At 44.6% G+C, this 20530-nt stretch overlaps 1 protein-coding gene and 1 long non-coding RNA gene across 4 annotated transcripts in view; both read left to right on the top strand.

Moving 5' to 3' along the window:
* Positions 1-4822, top strand: part of LOC121847638 — a 56681-nt gene extending 51859 nt beyond the window's left edge. Inside the window, exon 4 of the long non-coding RNA XR_006084473.1 lies at positions 4096-4822. This is a non-coding gene — a long non-coding RNA (uncharacterized LOC121847638). The remainder of the gene's footprint in view (positions 1-4095) is intronic.
* A 142-nt stretch (positions 4823-4964) lies between these two features.
* LOC112238181 (netrin-G1-like) overlaps positions 4965-20530 on the top strand; it is a 150703-nt gene continuing 135137 nt past the window's right edge. For all 3 annotated transcript variants that reach the window (XM_042329156.1, XM_042329155.1, XM_042329157.1), the window contains exon 1: positions 4965-5378. In XM_042329156.1, the coding sequence (XP_042185090.1) occupies positions 5127-5378 (252 nt within the window). In that variant the 5' untranslated portion in view covers positions 4965-5126. The remainder of the gene's footprint in view (positions 5379-20530) is intronic.

Here is a 20530-nt window from a genome sequence, read left to right as displayed (position 1 = left end):
AGAGCTTCACGCTTCTTGGTGTCCACATCACTAAGGAATTAACATGGTCCATATACACTGCAACACAATTGTGAAGAAGGCTCTAAAACGCCTCTTCCCTCTCAGGAGGCTAAAAAGATTTGGTATGAGCCTCATCACTGCTTGGTATGACAACTGCTCAGCGTCCGACCGCAAGGCGCTACAGAAGGTAGTGAGTACGACCCAGTATATCATTGGGGCCGAGCTCCCTGCCATCCAGGACCTCTATACTAGGAAGTGTCAGAGGAAGACCATAAAAATGGTCAAATACTCCAGCCACCTAAGTCATAGATTGTTCTATCTGCTACCACACATAAAGTGGTACCAAGTCTGGAACCAACAGGACCCTGAACGGTTTCTACACCCAAGCCATAAGACTGATAAATTGTTAACCAAATAGTCACCTGGACTATTCTACCCCCGAGCCATAAGACTGGTAATGTCACGACTTCCGCCGAAGTCGGTCCCTCTCCTTGTTCGGGCGGCATTCGGCGGTCGACGTCACCGACCTTCTAGCCATCGCCGATTCACTTTTAATTTTCCATTGGTTTTGTCTTGTCTTCCATCACACCTGGTTCCAATTCCATCAATTACATGTTGTGTATTTAACCCTCTGCCCCCCCCATATGTCTTTGTTTCTTGTAGTGCTTATGCACGGTATGCTGGTATTTACCGGGTTTTGTTTGACCCATTTATTGTATTGTTCTGTTGACGGTGGTTTATGGATATTAAACGACACCGTTGTAAATCAGTTTCCGCTCTCCTGGACCTGACTTCTCTGCTGCCAGTACGCACCTCATTACAGATAAATAGTTATAACTACCTATAACTTTAGTTATAACTACCTATAACTACCTTGAAACTAAACTACTTTGAAACTATAGTTATAACTACCTATAACTACCTGGAAACTATAGTTATAACTACCTAAACTATAGTTATAACTACCTAGAACTACCTTGAAACTATAGTTATAACTACCTAGAACTACCTTGAAACTATAGTTATAACTACCTAGAACTACCTTGAAACTATAGTTATAACTACCTAGAACTACCTTGAAACTATAGTTATAACTACCTATAACTACCTGGAAACTATAGTTATAACTACCTATAACTACCTGGAAAATACAGTTATACCTACCTATAACTACCTTGAAACTAAACTACTTTGAAACTGTAGTTATAACTACCTATAACTACCTTGAAACTAAACTACTTTGAAACTAAAGTTATAACTACCTATAACTACCTTGAAACTAAACTACTTTGAAACTATAGTTATAACTACCTATAACTACCTTGAAACTAAACTACCTTGAAACTATAGTTATAACTACTTATAACTACCTGGAAACTATAGTTATAACTACCTATAACTATAGTTATAACTACCTATAACTATAGTTATAACTACCTATAACTACCTGGAAACTACAGTTATAACTACCTATAACTACCTTGAAACTAAACTAACTTGAAACTATAGTCATAACTACCTATAACTACCTATAACTATAGTTATAACTACCTATAACTACCTATAACTATAGTTATAACTACCTAGAACTACCTTGAAACTATAGTTATAACTACCTATAACTACCTATAATCATAGTTATAACTACCTATAACTACCTGGAAACTATAGTTATAACTACCTGGAAACTATAGTTATAACTACCTATAACTACCTTGAAACTACAGTTATAACTACCTATAACTACCTTGAAACTAAACTACCTTGAAACTATAGTTATAACTACCTATAACTACCTATAACTATAGTTATAACTACCTGGAAACTATAGTTATAACTACCTATAACTACCTGGAAACTATAGTTATAACTACCTATAACTACCTTGAAACTATAGTTAGAACTACCTAGAACTACCTTGAAACTATAGTTAGAACTACCTAGAACTACCTTGAAACTATAGTTATAACTACCTAGAACTACCTTGAAACTATAGTTAGAACTACCTAGAACTACCTTGAAACTATAGTTATAACTACCTAGAACTACCTTGAAACTATAGTTAGAACTACCTAGAACTACCTGGAAACTATAGTTAACTACCTATAACTACCTGGAAACTATAGTTATAACTACCTATAACTACCTGGAAACTATAGTTATAACTACCTATAACTACCTGGAAACTAGAACTACCTTGAAACTATAGTTATAACTACCTATAACTATATTTATAACTACCTAGAACTACCTTGAAACTATAGTTATAACTACCTGGAAACTAAACTACCTTGAAACTATAGTTATAACTACCTTGAAACTATAGTTATAACTACCTATAACTACCTGGAAACTATAGTTATAACTACCTATAACTATATTTATAACTACCTAGAACTACCTTGAAACTATAGTTATAACTACCTATAACTACCTGGAAACTAAACTACCTTGAAACTATAGTTATAACTACCTAGAACTACCTTGAAACTATAGTTATAACTACCTATAACTATAGTTATAGCTACCTAGAACTACCTTGAAACTATAGTTATAACTACCTATAACTACCTGGAAACTATAGTTATAACTACCTATAACTACCTTGAAACTAAACTACCTTGAAACTATAGTTATAACTACCTATAACTACCTTGAAACTATAGTTATAACTACCTATAACTACCTTGAAACTAAATAACTACCTTGACTTATTGTCCACCTCTTGCACTTTTCTTATGACTGGTCACATACACTGCTGCTACTGTTTATTATCTATCCTGCTTCCTAGTCACTTTAATTCTACCTATATGTACATTAATTACCTTGTACCCCCCCTGCACATCTACTTGGTACTGGTACTTCCTGTATTTGGACAATTTATTGTTATTGTCATTGTGTATTTATTCCTTATTATCTTTCTATTTTTCTCTCTGCAATGTTGGGAAGTTAACATTTCACTGTTCAACTACACCTGTTGTTCAAATAAAATAATATTTGACAATTAAATATTTGATTTGACACACACACACACACAGAAGGCTGCCAGGTACCATTACAGGAACAGTAGTTCTCAGTGATAGCTGCAAAACAACACCACTTTCCTCTCCCAATTTTCTCTACCTCCAAAAACCTCAGAAGAATATGAGTAGTTAAACTGTGAGACTATGCGCCTGTGTCGCCAAATGACACCCTCTTCCCTACGTAGTGCACTACTTTAGATCAGGGCCCTGGTCAAAAGTAGTGCGCACACTAGGGAATAGGGTGTTATCTGGGTCTATGTAGACACTGAACTCTGAAATTCCAACAAATAAAAAAAGGGCCGACTGGAAAAGCAATTTAAATGACTCGACACGTGGAAAAAAGACCGCTTTGTTTGGAATTCTAATGAAGATTAAGTTTCACATCCGAGCAAAGACACATTTAAATTGTATATTTCAGCTGAGCCATTATTGTAGGGTAGATAACGCTGGTCAAATAAGACTGTGTGTGTGTGTGTGTGTGTGTGTGTGTGTGCTTGTGTGCGTGCTTGCGTGCACAATCACTGACCACGTATCAACTAATCCACTTCCTGTCCATTGCTTTCCCATAAACTCCAACCGGATCCTTGTCTGTCAGATAACCTCCTCTCCTTCTCTCCCACAGAGCACTGACTGTCAGATAACCTCCTCTCCCACAGAGCACTGACTGTCAGATAACCTCCTCTCCCACAGAGCACTGACTGTCAGATAACCTCCTCTCCCACAGAGCACTGACTGTCAGATAACCTCCTCTCCCACAGAGCACTGACTGTCAGATAACCTCCTCTCCCACAGAGCACTGACTGTCAGATAACCTCCTCTCCCACAGAGCACTGACTGTCAGATAACCTCCTCTCCCACAGAGCACTGACTGTCAGATAACCTCCTCTCCCACAGAGCACTGACTGTCAGATAACCTCCTCTCCCACAGAGCACTGACTGTCAGATAACCTCCTCTCCCACAGAGCACTGACTGTCAGATAACCTCCTCTCCCACAGAGCACTGACTGTCAGATAACCTCCTCTCCCACAGAGCACTGACTGTCAGATAACCTCCTCTTCTTCTCTCCCACAGAGCACTGACTGACCACAGTGACAACAATGATTGACAACACCCCAACCTGAGACCATACAAACTGATTGGTTGATGAAGATACAGCCAACAGGTTGGCTCCACCCCTCCACACCGTCCCCGACCCATCGTTGAACTCTTCAAAAACATTTAACAACAATCAACACTTCTGAACAACGTTACCTTCTGACACACTCTCAACCTTTAACCAGAAAAACAACAGCCTGGTCACACAGCAGTGACTGTAGCTTCTCCCTGGTCACACAGCAGTGACTGTAGCTTCTCCCTGGTCACACAGCAGTGACTGTAGCTTCTCCCTGGTCACACAGCAGTGACTGTAGCTTCTCCCTGGTCCCACAGCAGTGACTGTAGCTTCTCCCTGGTCACACAGCAGTGACTGTAGCTTCTCCCTGGTCACACAGCAGTGACTGTAGCTTCTCCCTGGTCACACAGCAGTGACTGTAGCTTCTCCCTGGTCACACAGCAGTGACTGTAGCTTCTCCCTGGTCACACAGCAGTGACTGTAGCATCTCCCTGGTCACACAAAGACCAGTAAACGAAGAGGAATAACTGTAGTCTGAAGCTGCTCACACACAGTAACATGGAGCCCCCGCTTTCCACCTTTTGAAGTTGGGAACCGTCTTTCCAAAGTACTTTCTGTCCATCTTCTCTTTCTGTCCATCTGCTCTTTCTGTCCATCTGCTCTTTCTGTCCATCTGCTCTTTCTGTCCATCTTCTCTTTCTGTCCATCTGCTCTTTCTGTCCATCTTCTCTTTCTGTCCATCTGCTCTTTCTGTCCATCTTCTCTCTATCCATCTTCTCTCTATCCATCTTCTTTCTGTCCATCTTCTCTCTCTGTCCATCTTCTTTCTGTCCATCTCCTCTCTGTCCATCTCCTCTCTGTCCATCTTCTTTCAGTCCATCTCCTCTTTGTGTCCATCTTCTTTCAGTCCATCTCCTCTTTGTGTGAGTACAAAGGGACAGTAAAAACCTGCCACTTTGTCACGATAGGACGGACAAAAGAGAAACCTGCGATGCGTTGTCCGGAGATTTTGACACTGCAGGCGGTGTGTGTGTGCGTGAGTGTGTGTGTGGCCATGCAGCATTACCCAGCTGCTTGGTCCCACTATGACGTGTGTAAGAGTCGGATCTACACAGAGGAAGGGTTAACGTGGGACTACATGGCCTGTCAACCAGAAGCTACAGTCATGACCAAGTACCTGACCGTCAGCCTGGACCCGCCCAATATCACCTGTGGAGACCCACCTGAGACATACTGCACACTGGTGAGTACCGTGATGGTTAAAGATACACACACGCACACACACTTGTATGGACACACTGGGGTGGTAGGTAGCCTAGTGGTTAGAGCGTTAGACTACTACCTGAAAGGTTGCGAGATTGAATCCCCGAGTTGACAAGGTTCAAATCTGTCGTTCTGCCCCTGAACAAGGCAGTTAACCCACTGTTAACTAGGCCGTCATTGTAAATAAGAATTTGTTCTTAACTGACTTTGCATGCACATGCACACATCGTTGGCTGTGATGAATGAGAAGGTAGGTTCCAACCCACGTACTGTGCTGAGTCTCCGACTGGACTGCACTATACTGTACTGGACTTAGTGGACTGGAATAGGGAACAAGAAGAATGGACTCGTACACCTACACAATGGGATGAATGCATACACACATACTGCTGTGTGTATGGAGGGGTGACAGTGGGATAGTGTTGTTCTTGGAATAGATCCCCGTCCTGCTCTTGTTGTTTGACGCCTGTATAGTACAGTGAGCAGGAAGTTGCCCCGCTGTGTACGGTGATATCATGAGTAGATGGAGATCTTTGATTAGAATGAGGATCTGCACAGTCTGTCGTTAAAATAAAAGTGTCTCCTGAAAGCTCTTTTCCTTCTCAAACTCCAGATGGCACAGACACATTTAGTAGCTCGGCAAGATGAAAGAGAGAGAAGAGCATCGCCGAGTAGGAGGGTGGGTGTGTGTGTGTGTGTGTGTGTGTGTGTGTGTGTGTGTGTGTGTGTGTGTGTGTGTGTGTGTGTGTGTGTGTGTGTGTGTGTGTGTGTGTGTGTGTGTGTGCGTGCGTGCGTGCGCGTGTGCATGTAAGATATTCTGTTTTTATCTGTTGACATGCTTAGCGGGCACACAGTCCTGACTGGTACTCCTGGCCTTAGTCTCAGAAGCCTCCCACAGTTACTATGGCAATGTGGAGAGCATGTTCTGTATATGAGCTCGTGTCAGCCAATCACAAGGCCCCGTGCTGCATGCTCGGGACAAAGGAACTAATTCCCTACCGCCAGACTTCCAGAATTTCATCATGAGAAGATGGATAGGAGAGCAGACTTGGTCTCTGCACCTCTGTCCTTGTGTCACCAATACCATTATGTCTGACTGTCTGTCTGTTTGAGGACAATGCTGGTGGCTCATTGAAGCAGCTTGCTGATCAGTTTATCAACACAGTTCTGAAAGTTTTTTTTGTAATACAGTAGTCAGTAACACAAGGTAATGTCGATCATGTTCCCAAAAAACAATGCATTTTTCCTTCTTTTGTAATTCCACTGAGATACCTTTGTGATTCCAAATCAAATCAAATCTTATTTGTCACATACACATGGTTAGCAGATGTTAATGCGAGTGTAGCGAAATGCTTGTGCTTCTTGTTCCGACAATGCAGTAATAATCCAACAAGTAATCTAACTAACAATTCCAACAAAAAAAAAAAACTACTGTCTTATACACAGTGTAAGGGGATAAAGAATATGTACATAAAGATATATGAATGAGTGATGGTACAGAGCAGCATAGGCAAGATACAGTAGATGATATCGAGTACAGTATATACATATGAGATGAGTATGTAAACAAAGTGGCATAGTTAAAGTGGCTAGTGATACATGTATTACATAAGGATGCAGTCGATGATATAGAGTACAGTATATACGTATACATATGAGATGAATAATGTAGGGTATGTAAACATTATATTAGGTAGCATTGTTTAAAGTGGCTAGTGATATATTTTACATCATTTCCCATCAATTCCCATTATTAAAGTGGCTGGAGTTGAGTCAGTGTGTTGGCAGCAGCCACTCAATGTTAGTGGTGGCTGTTTAACAGTCTGATGGCCTTGAGATAGAAGCTGTTTTTCAGTCTCTCGGTCCCAGCTTTGATGCACCTGTACTGACCTCGCCTTCTGGATGACAGCGGGGTGAACAAGCAGTGGCTCGGATGGTTGATGTCCTTGATGATCTTTATGGCATTCCTGTAACATCGGGTGGTGTAGGTGTCCTGGAGGGCAGGTAGTTTGCCCCCGGTGATGCGTTGTGCAGACCTCACTACCCTCTGGAGAGCCTTACGGTTGTGGGCGGAGCAGTTGCCGTACCAGGCGGTGATACAGCCCGCCAGGATGCTCTCGATTGTGCATCTGTAGAAGTTTGTGAGTGCTTTTGGTGACAAGCCGAATTTCTTCAGCCTCCTGAGGTTGAAGAGGCGCTGCTGCGCCTTCTTCACGATGCTGTCTGTGTGAGTGGACCAATTCAGTTTGTCTGTGATGTGTATGCCGAGGAACTTAAAACTTACTACCCTCTCCACTACTGTTCCATCGATGTGGATAGGGGGGTGTTCCCTCTGCTGTTTCCTGAAGTCCACAATCATCTCCTTAGTTTTGTTGACGTTGAGTGTGAGGTTATTTTCCTGACACCACACTCCGAGGGCCCTCACCTCCTCCCTGTAGGCCGTCTCGTCGTTGTTGGTAATCAAGCCTAGCACTGTTGTGTCGTCCGCAAACTTCATGATTGAGTTGGAGGCGTGCGTGGCCACACAGTCGTGGGTGAACAGGGAGTACAGGAGAGGGCTCAGAACGCACCCTTGTGGGGCCCCAGTGTTGAGGATCAGCGGGGTGGAGATGTTGTTGCCTACCCTCACCACCTGGGGGCGGCCCGTCAGGAAGTCCAGTACCCAGTTGCACAGGGCGGGGTCGAGACCCAGGGTCTCGAGCTTGATGACGAGCTTGGAGGGTACTATGGTGTTGAATGCCGAGCTGTAGTCGATGAACAGCATTCTCACATAGGTATTCCTCTTGTCCAGATGGGTTAGGGCAGTGTGCAGTGTGGTTGAGATTGCATCGTCTGTGGACCTATTTGGGCGGTAAGCAAATTGGAGTGGGTCTAGGGTGTCAGGTAGGGTGGAGGTGATATGGTCCTTGTCTAGTCTCTCAAAGCACTTCATGATGACGGAAGTGAGTGCTACGGGGCGGTAGTCGTTTAGCTCAGTTACCTTAGCTTTCTTGGGAACAGGAACAATGGTGGCCCTCTTGAAGCATGTGGGAACAGCAGACTGGTATAGGGATTGATTGAATATGTCCGTGAACACACCGGCCAGCTGGTCTGCGCATGCTCTGAGGGTGCGGGTGGGGATGCCGTCTGGGCCTGCAGCCTTGCGAGGGTTAACACGTTTAAATGTTTTACTCACCTCGGCTGCAGTGAAGGAGAGTCCGCATGTTTTCGTTGCAGGCCGTGTCAGTGGCACTGTATTGTCCTCAAAGCGGGCAAAAAAGTTATTTAGTCTGCCTGGGAGCAAGACATCCTGGTCGTGACTGGGCTGGATTTCTTCTTGTAGTCCGTGATTGACTGTAGACCCTGCCACATACCTCTTGCGTCTGAGCCGTTGAATTGAGATTCTACTTTGTCTCTATACTGATGCTTAGCTTGTTTGATAGCCTTGCGGAGGGAATAGCTACACTGTTTGTATTCGGTCATGTTACCAGACACCTTGCCCTGATTAAAAGCAGTGGTTCGCGCTTTCAGTTTCATGCGAATGCTGCCATCAATCCACGGTTTCTGGTTAGGGAATGTTTTAATCGTTGCTATGGGAACGACGCACGTTCTAATGAACTCGCACACCGAATCAGCGTATTCGTCAATGTTGTTATCTGACGCAAAACGAAACATTCCCAGTCCACGTGATGGAAGCAGTCTTGGAGTGTGGAATCAGCTTGGTCGGACCAGCGTTGGACAGACCTCAGCGTGGGAGCTTCTTGTTTTAGTTTCTGTCTGTAGGCAGGGATCAGCAAAATGGAGTCGTGGTCAGCTTTTCCGAAAGGAGGGCGGGGCAGGGCCTTATATGCGTCGCAGAAGTTAGAGTAACAATGATCCAAGGTTTTTTCAGCCCTAGTTGCGCAATCGATATGCTGATACAATTTAGGGAGTCTTGTTTTCAGATTAGCCATGTTAAAATCCCCAGTTACAATGAATGCAGCCTCAGGATGTAGAGATTCCAGTTTGCAAAGAGTCAAATAAAGTTCGTTCAGAGCCATCGATGTGTCTGTTTGGGGGGGAATATATACGGCTGTGATTATAATCGAAGAGAATTCTCTTGGTAGATAATGCGGTCGACATTTGATTGTGAGGAATTCTAAATCAGGTGAACAGAAGGATTTGACTTCCTGTATATTTCTGTGATCACACCACATCTCGTTAGCCATAAGGCATACGCCCCCGCCCGTCTTCTTACCAGAAAGATGTTTGTTTCTGTCGGCGCGATGCGTGGAGAAACCCGCTGGCTGCACCGCCTCCGATAGCGTCTCTCCAGTGAGCCATGTTTCCTTGAAGCAGAGAACGTTACAGTCTCTGATGTCCCTCTGGAATGCTACCCTTGCTCGGATTTCATCAACCTTGTTGTCAAGAGACTGGACATTGGCGAGAAGAATGCTAGGGAGTGGTACACGATGTGCCCGTCTCTGGAGTCTGACCAGAAGACCGCCTCGTTTCCCTCTTTTACGGAGTCGTTTTTTTGGGTCGCCGGCTGGGATCCATTCCGTTGTCCTGGTTGAAAGGCAGAACACAGGATCCGCTTCGCGAAAATCATATTCTTGGTCGTACTGATGGTGAGTTGACGCTGATCTTATATTCAGTAGTTCTTCTCGACTGTATGTAATGAAACCTAAGATGACCTGGGGTACCAATGTAAGAAATAACACGTAAAAAAACAAAAAACTGCATAGTTTCCTAGCAACACGAAGCGAGGCGGCCATCTCTGTCGGCGCCGGAAGTAAATTCCTGTGTGATTTATCTGTGATTCCTGTGTGATACCTCTGTGATTCATCTGTGATTCCTCTGTGATACCTCTGTGATTCATCTGTGATTCCTCTGTGATTTATCTGTGATTTATCTGTGATTCCTCTGTGATTCCTGTGTGATACCTCTGTGATTCCTCTGTGATTCATCTGTGATTCCTCTGTGATTCCTCTGTGATACCTCTGTGATTCATCTGTGATTCCTCTGTGATACCTCTGTGATTCATCTGTGATTCCTGTGTGATACCTCTGTGATTCATCTGTGATTCCTCTGTGATTCCTCTGTGATACCTCTGTGATACCTCTGTGATTCCTCTGTGATACCTCTGTGATACCTCTGTGATACCTCTGTGATTCCTCTGTGATTCCTCTGTGATTCCTCTGTGATACCCCTGTGATTCCTCTGTGATTCCTCTGTGATTCCTCTGTGATACCCCTGTGATTCCTCTGTGATTCCTCTGTGATTCCCGTATGATTTTCAGCGTCCCTTTGCTTCCAGTTGAATCCTTATCCTTACTTTGGAGAACTACTTCTGCCAAGATACAATGTTCCACATAGGAGTTTGAGGTAGTGTGTGTGGAACAGTATAGGACAGGTCATGACATTACAGGACAGGACAGAGACAGATACACAGGACAGAGACAGGACAGATACACAGGACAGGACAGGTCATGACATTACAGGACAGATACACAGGACAGGACAGAGACAGGAGAGGACAGGAAAGGAGGGCAGGGAAGTACAGAACAGTACAGGACAGACATGACAGAGAGACAGGACAGGACAGAGAGACAGGACAGGACAGAGAGATCAGACAGGACAGAGAGACAGTACAGGACAGAGAGACAGACAGACAGAGAGACAGTACAGGACAGAGAGACAGACAGGACAGAGAGACAGTACAGGACAGAGAGACAGTACAGGACAGAGAGACAGTACAGGACAGAGAGACAGTACAGGACAGAGAGACAGTACAGGACAGAGAGACAGTACAGGACAGAGAGACAGTACAGGACAGAGAGACAGTACAGGACAGAGAGACAGTACAGGACAGAGAGACAGGACAGGACAGAGAGACAGGACAGGACAGAGAGATCAGACAGGACAGAGAGACAGGACAGGACAGAGAGATCAGACAGGACAGGAAAGTACAGGAGAACAGGACAGTACAGGACAGTAGAGTACAGAACAAAGAGACAGGACAGGAGGACAGGACAGTACAATACATGACAGAGAGACAGGACAGGAGGACAGGACAGTACAGGACAGAGAGACAGGACAGTACAGGACAGGACAGGACAGGACAGGACAGGACAGTATTGGACAGAGAGACAGGACAGTACAGGACAGGACAGGACAGTATTGGACAGAGAGACAGGATGGTACAGTACAGGAGAACAGGACGTGACAGTACAATACATGACAGAGAGACAGGACAGTACAGAGAGACAGGACAGGACAGTAGAGTACAGAACAAAGAGACAGGACAGGAGGACAGGACAGTACAATACATGACAGAGAGACAGGACAGGAGGACAGGACAGTACAGGACAGAGAGACAGGACAGGACAGTATTGGACAGAGAGACAGGACAGTACAGAGAGACAGGACAGGACAGTACAGAGAGACAGGACAGTACAGTACAGGAGAACAGGACGTGACAGTACAATACATGACAGAGAGACAGGACAGTACAGAGAGACAGGACAGGACAGTACAGAGAGACAGGACAGGACAGTACAGAGAGACAGGACAGGACAGTACAGGACAGTACAGGACAGTACAGAGAGACAGGACAGGACAGTACAGAGAGACAGTACAGTACAGAGAGACAGGACAGGACAGTACAGGACAGAGAGACAGGACAGTACAGAGAGACAGGACAGGACAGTACAGAGAGACAGGACAGTACAGGACAGTATTGGACAGAGAGACAGGATGGTACAGTACAGGAGAACAGGACGTGACAGTACAATACATGACAGAGAGACAGGACAGTACAGAGAGACAGGACAGGACAGAGAGACAGGACAGGACAGTACAGTACAGTACAGAAAGACAGGACAGGACAGTACAGTACAGAAAGACAGGACAGGACAGGGCAGAAAGACAGGACAGGACAGAGAGACAGGACAGTACAGGACAGTACAGAAAGACAGGACAGAAAGACAGGACAGTGCAGAGAGACAGGACAGTACAGAGAGACAGGACAGTACAGTACAGAAAGACAGGACAGGACAGTACAGTACAGAAAGACAGGACAGGACAGGGCAGAAAGACAGGACAGGACAGTACAGTACAGTACAGAAAGACAGGACAGGACAGTACAGAAAGACAGGACAGGACAGGGCAGAAAGACAGGACAGGACAGTACAGTACAGTACAGAAAGACAGGACAGGACAGTACAGTACAGAAAGACAGGACAGGACAGGGCAGAAAGACAGGACAGGACAGAAAGACAGTACAGTACAGAAAGACAGGACAGGGCAGAAAGACAGTACAGTACAGAAAGACAGGACAGGACAGGGCAGAAAGACAGGACAGGACAGTACAGTACAGTACAGAAAAAGACAGGACAGGACAGTACAGTACAGAAAGACAGGACAGGACAGTACAGTACAGAAAGACAGGACAGGACAGGGCAGAGAGACAGGACAGGACAGTACAGGGCAGAGAGACAGGACAGGACAGTACAGGGCAGAGAGACAGGACAGGACAGTACAGTACAGAAAGACAGGACAGGACAGGGCAGAGAGACAGGACAGGACAGTACAGGGCAGAGAGACAGGACAGGACAGTACAGTACAGGACAGAAAAACAGGACAGGACAGGGCAGAGAGACAGGACAGGACAGTACAGGGCAGAAAGACAGGACAGTACAGGAGGACAGGACAGTACAGTACAGGACAGGGTAGGACAGAGAGACAGGAGAAAGAGACAGCACAGAACAGGACAGGACAGATGTGATGTAGTTTTACGCATTTATGTTGAAGAATACCTGTAAGCGGCAACATTGCGCAATAGTCACCTGATGCTCCCAGAGTGATTCTCGTGTAAAATACAGAGGTAGCCATTATTCCAATCGGTTCTACTGAAAAACCAATTGTCCCGGTGGATATATTATCGAATAGATATTTGAAAAATACCTTGAGGATTGATTATGAACAACGTTTGCCATGTTTCTGTCGATATTATGGAGCTAATTTGGAATATTTTTCAGAGTTTTCGTGACTGCAATTTCTGGGCGATTTCTCAGCCAAACGTGAAGAACAAACGGAGTTATTTCGCCTACAAAAATAATATTTTGGGAAAAAAGGAACATTGGCTATCTAACTGGGAGTCTCGTGAGTGAAAACATCTGAAGCTCATCAATTTGATTTGATTGCTTTTCTGATTTCCGTGACCAAGTTACCTGCTGCTAGCTGGACTATGCTATGCTATGCCTATTTATCAACCCTGGTATTACATGTGGATTGGATTGCGGCACAGTGTAGCATTTTGAGTCGAGTAATTAACATGGTAATTCACAGGTGATTTTCAAAGTGTGTAATTACAAATCATTAGGTGCATAGCGGAACAAGAAAATGTATAATAACGTTAGTAATTACTCATGTGAAATAACCTTCAATTACACAGTCCCTGTTCCAATTGTGTAATAACTGATAGCCCTACAACCCTCCCTACTACTACGTGTTTACATAGTAATACCATGGTAACTACTATGTTATTACTACGGTTATTACTGTTAAGTTACTTAGTAATACCTCTAACTACTATAGTTATTACTGTTTAGTTATATATTAATACCTCAATTACTATAGTTATTACTGTTTATTTACATAGTAATACCTCTAACTACTGTAGTTATTACTGTTTATTTACATAGTAATACCTCTTACTACTGTAGTTATTACTGTTTAGTTATAGTAATACCTCTAACTACTGTAGTTATTACTGTTTAGTTACATAGTATTGAGGGAACTTAATGTAAGTGTTACCCATTAGTTTAATTAAATATACTAAATGATCTACTTAGAACTGTTTGAATAGTGAAGAGTAGAGGGAATCATTAGACCGATTAAAACACACACACACACACACACACACACCAGCCCCTGGGCCTAATAAACTAAGACTATTAATGCTGCAGGACGAGTCTTGGAAAAAACACAGAGTTTAAACACTCTAAATGACATTAATGAATATCTCGCAAAGAACCAGCCATAATTGGTTGAGGTGGATTTGATGGTGTTTTTTCAACAGCTACATGTTATTACAGCAATTATTATTACGGCAAATGGCGGTGGCGTGCCAATATTATTTGGCCACCCCAAAGCCCGAAAAATGGGCTTTGGGGTGGACCCGAGATGTAAAAACTCCCAAATGTAGTGTAACGACCCTGGGTTTATAAGCGCGGAAATCGACTCTGCCGCACAGCATGCTTTTGCGGCACAGTCGATAGCGCGCCGGACCTCGGCCTCGAGACCTGCTCCCTGCTGTTTCATGACAGTAATGTTCCAAGAAGGAAGTTACACTGCCTACATAATGCAAAAGTTACATTTGAATTTCATTCATGAGGAGAGAGAATGCAGGAGACAGTCAACTAATAAAGCAGGCAGCGGACCATTTTTTGTGGTGCTGAAACGTAAAGCTACAACCACAGCGCAATCAAAAATATAGCTAACTTGTTATGCAAGTGTTGCACAGCGATAGATGGAGAAAACCTACACCAGTCGATCAATTTATTTAAAACAATAATCTTCATTTTAATTTGACTTTACAAACATCAAGAGGGCTTCATTGGAATGCATTTCTTCCCGAGCCTAGGCCGATATAAAATAACTAGCTGGCTGGGGGAGGCTATGAGGTTTACCAGCATCTTTCACCATCAAAAAATATATGGCCTAATAGAAGTGGGATTTTGTTTTTACAATTGCAATTGGCCAAAAACCTATCATCATACATAAAACAATAATTTAAAGAAAAAAAATGCGATCTCTATGTCTGAATGTCTGTATCGGGATAGCATGCTCCTGTAACGACAGAACAAACAGAAAATGCTGAGAGATTGAGACCTAAATATCCTTGGAAAAGCACTCAAAATAATGTTAGTATTTACTAGATATAGTCAAATAGGCCACTATACCCATTCAATGGGAAACGTTGCATTTACACCTCAGACACAATCTGGTGGATGTTGCGTGAGATGCACGTGATTTTGATGCGCAGGCAGTCCTTGATTTACTTATGTGAAAGCCAGTTCCTTTCGTGAGTTTTGTACTGCGTTCATAGAGGAAAAGGACGACTCGCAGGTGTAAATTGATCCAAACATAGTTGTCAAATGAAGTTTCTTTATTGGCTGTATTCCTCTGAGCATGTCACCCAAAACGCACACAAGGACTACTGAGCGCATCCCTGATTTGTCTCTATCGGCTCCGTTTGACTTCAGCGAGGGTATCGTTTTCTTAGCAAGGGAGGAGAATTCTCCACCTGGGCGGACTGTGATAGGATCACGTACAAACGCAATTATATCATTGGGCATTTATATCATTGGGCATTTATATCATTGGGCATTTATATCATTGGGCATTTATATCATTGGGCATTTATATCATTGGGCATTTATATCATTGGGCTGTAGTCTTCATAAGTGACCGAATGTGTCAGGCCAACAACAAAAACCTGTACGTGCAGCTTGCAGTTATTAACGCTTCGATGTTTACTGTGTCCGGCCTCTTGTCTGGTGATCGAAGGCCACTTTGAAAGTTCCATGCTTCATAATTAATAATTACGTCTGAGATCGAATTCCTTGCAAACAGCGATATTTTCATTGCATATAAGACACACTGGCTTGGCATTGGGAAAATATGAAGTCTCGTTCCCTGAAACTTCCATTTTCATTATCCGCCTTTCTTTTTGATATTTCATGAGAGCGACATTTTGTCTTGCCTAACAAGTTAATTGTTCTGAACGAATGTTGACCGTTAAACAAGTAGTGTGGACTATAGTAGGCTACGTAGACCTGTTTTCCCCACCAACACCAATCAATGCGCAGAGAAATAGACAAACAAAATAATAATTGAAGAGGCATGGTGATTTTATGAGCCTAATCACTGAATGTATTATGTACTAAAAATGGTGTTCAATTTATAGCGTAGGTCAATTAATTGTGCTTATACTATATACTAATTGTGTTCTGTCCCGCCAACTATTAGCTCAGAAGAAATTTGTCACAATGCTAAAACCTAGTTGACAAACCCTGACATAAATAGTGCACTACTTTTTACAAGGGCCATAGGGATGCTAAGCAAGTCACATAGCATCACTAGTGAGGCCGATGCACAAGTAGCGACTAATTCTGCTGCTGTCTGTAGACTTTGACTCTGTAGATTACAGTAATTCTTCTGAACTCGTTTCTGCTCTCGGAGAAAGGAGAGAAAGACAGTTCATCATGTTATGTCTGGAAGAGCTTAGGATGGGAGGAGAAGATCATGTCCATCCCTCTCTCTGTTTCTCTCTCTCTCCCATCACTCCTTTTCCTCCTCTCCCCTACACCTCTCCTCTCGCTCTCCTCTTGCTCTCTCTCTCTCTCTCTCTCTCTCATCCATATATTTATTTGGAGACAGCCACAGTGTTTAGCTCCCCCATCACCCTGTAACCTTGACTTTATTCTGAACTGCCCCCGTCACATCATCCCCGCACCGCTGCACACAGACATGCATGTAGACACACACATGCACACACACACACAAACACTGCCCCTTCCAACCACATCATCACCGCTCCACTTCACAGTGAGACACTGAGATGACATGCAACATGTCCCCAGAGTCCCCGAGAGGAGGGGCTGAGGGGGATGAAGGAGATGAGGAGGGAGAGGAGGAGAGGGAGGAGGAGGGAGATGAGGAGAGGGAGGAGGGAGATGAGGAGGGAGAGGAGGAGCTGGGAGGAGGGAGAGGAGGAGAGGGAGGAGGGAGAGGAGGGAGGGAGGAGGGAGATGGAGAGGGAGGAGGGAGATGGAGGAGGAGGGAGAGGAGGAGCTGGGAGGAGGAGGGAGAGGAGGAGCTGGGAGGAGGGAGAGGGAGGAGGGAGAGGAGGGAGAGGAGGAGAGGGATGAGGGAGATGAGGAGAGGGAGGAGGGAGAGGAGGAGGGAGATGAGGAGGGAGGGAGGAGGAGAGGAGGGAGATAAGGAGGGAGAGGAGAGAGATGAGGAGGAGAGGGAGGAGGGAGATGGGGAGAGGGAGATGAGGAGGAAGGAGAGGAGGGAGATGAGGAGGGAGGAGGAAGGAGAGGAGGGAGATGAGGGAGAGAAGGGATATGAGGAGGGAGAGGAGGGAGATGAGGAAGGAGAGGAGGGGAGAGAGGGAGATGAGGAGGGAGAGGAGGGAGGAGGGAGATGAGGAGCGAGAGAAGGGATATGAGGAGGGAGAGGAGGGAGAGGAGGAGGGAGAGAAGGGAGATGAGGAGGGAGGAGGAAGGGAGGAGGGAGATGAGGAGAGAGAAGGGAGATGAGGAGGGAAGGAGGGAGAGGAGGAAGGGAGGAGGGAGAGAGATGAGGAGGGAGGAGGAAGGGAGGAGAGAGATGAGGAGGAGAGGGAGGAGGGAGATGAGGGAGGAGAGGAGGAAGGAGAGGAGGGAGATGAGGAGGGAGGAGGAAGGAGAGGAGGGAGATGAGGAGCGAGAGAAGGGATATGAGGAGGGGAGGAGGGAGAGGAGGAAGGAGAGGAGGGAGAGAAGGAGATGAGGAGGGAGGAGGAAGGAGGAGGAGGAGGAGGAGAGAGAGAAGGGAGATGAGGAGGGAGAGGAGGGAGAGGAGGGAGATGAGGAGCGAGAGAAGGGATATGAGGAGGGAGAGGAGGGAGAGGAGGAAGGAGAGGAGGGAGAGAAGGGAGATGAGGAGGGAGGAGGAAGGAGAGGAGGGAGATGAGGAGGAGAGAAGGGAGAGAGGAGGGAGAGGAGGGAGAGGGGAAGGAGAGGAGGGAGAGAAGGGAGATGAGGAGGGAGAGGAGGAGAGGAGGAGGAAGGAGAGGAGGGAGAGGGGAGATGAGGAGGGAGAGGAGGGAGAGGAGGAAGGAGAGGAGTGAGATGAGGATGAGAGAAGGAGATGAGGAGGGAGAGGAGGGAGATGAGGAGGGGAGAAGGAGATGAGGAGGGAGAGGAGGGAGATGAGGAGGAAGGAGAGGAGGGAGATGAGGAGCGAGAGAAGGGAGATGAGGAGGGAGAGGAGGAGTCATGTATTCTGTCTCTCATTGTTTTCCCCTCTTTTAAATGTTCTAGTCTCCTTGTTTTCTGTAAATCAACTGATGAATATTATTCCTGCACAGCACTTGAACTGGGACGATCTTAGAATTCCCTGTATAGGGCCTCATGGTCTGGGAGATGGAGACATGTGGGTGTGTGTGTGTGTGTGTGGGCGTGTGTGAGTGTTCTCACTTTGCGGTCTTCTTTTCCAGAACAGATTTGGGATCGGATGAACCCTCTTGCTTCACTTCTTCCTCTCTGGCTCACATCCTCCTTCGTCTCCACTAATTTGTGTCTCCCCCTTTGTTTTATCTCAAGCTCCATATCCATTGCCCCACTATCTTCTCACTCGCTTCTTAATCGTCGTCCTCCTCATCGATCCAGTGTCCTCGTCTGTCTCCACCATGCGGAACGCTATTTACCCGTTGAAATTTGCCGCAATTTTCACTTCTTTTCTCTGTTGTTTTGACATGAGCTAAAGCACGAGGAGATAAATCATCTACAATGCTGAACATAATTCAATATTATTATTTTTTTTCCCGGAGTGAGGCCACGTTCATCTGGCTAGCATGAGGGACAAGAAGTGTAGCAAAACCACTATGAGGTTTGTTTTTGAGAAATGTTAGCTTACCTTGTAAGCTACCGAGGTGTAAAGCTATTAGCTAGTTCAATTTCTCTCACGATTAAAAAGCAAATAAAATGTTAATAAAAACAGCATATTATTGACCTAAAAGGCTAACAGTTTTAGCATAGTCACTAGCTTCTAGTGATACATAGAGCAACCATGTACTGTCAATCTAACAGAACCATCTGGAATCATTTTGGAAGCAACGTTGCTAAAAATTAATTGAATTAACCTCATATATGATACCTGTAATGCTCATCTCCTGTAGCCTAAATGTCATGTCCTTACTTTCATACTGTACCAACATCAGGTGGGTTCGATTTGCACTAAATAAGGTTTTATGTCAGCACCTAATAGACATGTACAACATCTGGTATATGGTTTGCCTCATATACATTGTCTACTGGCTTCATTTTAAAATGAGAACATATAGCTCAACATGTCAACAATGTGTGAGTTTGAGCTATTCTCTGCTTCAGATCACAGATGCCCTCAAGGCAAGTAATGACATCATACTGTTGGCCTATGGCTGCATTGGTGATCCCTGCCATATGATAAGCTGCACAATGGATTCACATGGCTGATATACTGAGACAGAGAGACAATCAAATCAAACAGATTGGAGATCTTACCACCGGACACCAAGGAAATGTTGATTTGAGAAAACAACACAGGAACACAGACACATTAGAGAACAACACAGACACATTAGAGAACAACACAGACACATTAGAGGACAACACAGGGACACATTAGAGGACAACACAGGGACACAGACACATTAGAGAACAACACAGGAACACAGACACATTAGAGAACAACACAGACACATTAGAGAACAACACAGACACATTAGAGAACAACACAGGAACACAGACACATTAGAGAACAACACAGGAACACAGACACATTAGAGAACAACACAGACACATTAGAGAACAACACAGGGACACAGACACATTAGAGAACAACACAGACACATTAGAGAACAACACAGGGACACAGACACATTAGAGAACAACACAGGAACACAGACACATTAGAGAACAACACAGGGACACAGACACATTAGAGAACAACACAGGAACACAGACACATTAGAGAACAACACAGGGACACAGACACATTAGAGAACAACACAGGAACACAGACACATTAGAGAACAACACAGGGACACAGACACATTAGAGAACAAACACAGACACATTAGAGAACAACACAGGAACACAGACACATTAGAGAACAACACAGGAACACAGAACATTAGAGAACAACACAGACACATTAGAGAACAACACAGGGACACAGACACATTAGAGAACAACACAGGAACACAGACACATTAGAGAACAACACAGGAACACAGACACATTAGAGAACAACACAGGAACACAGACACATTAGAGAACAACACAGACACATTAGGACACAGACACATTAGAGAACAACACAGACACATTAGAGAACAACACAGACACAGACACAT

This window comes from Oncorhynchus tshawytscha, linkage group LG10 (assembly GCF_018296145.1).
Source record: "Oncorhynchus tshawytscha isolate Ot180627B linkage group LG10, Otsh_v2.0, whole genome shotgun sequence".
NCBI classification, from domain to species: domain Eukaryota; kingdom Metazoa; phylum Chordata; class Actinopteri; order Salmoniformes; family Salmonidae; genus Oncorhynchus; species Oncorhynchus tshawytscha.
The sequence above is the reverse complement of the archived record's forward strand: the minus strand, read 5'-3'. Positions and strand labels throughout refer to the sequence as shown.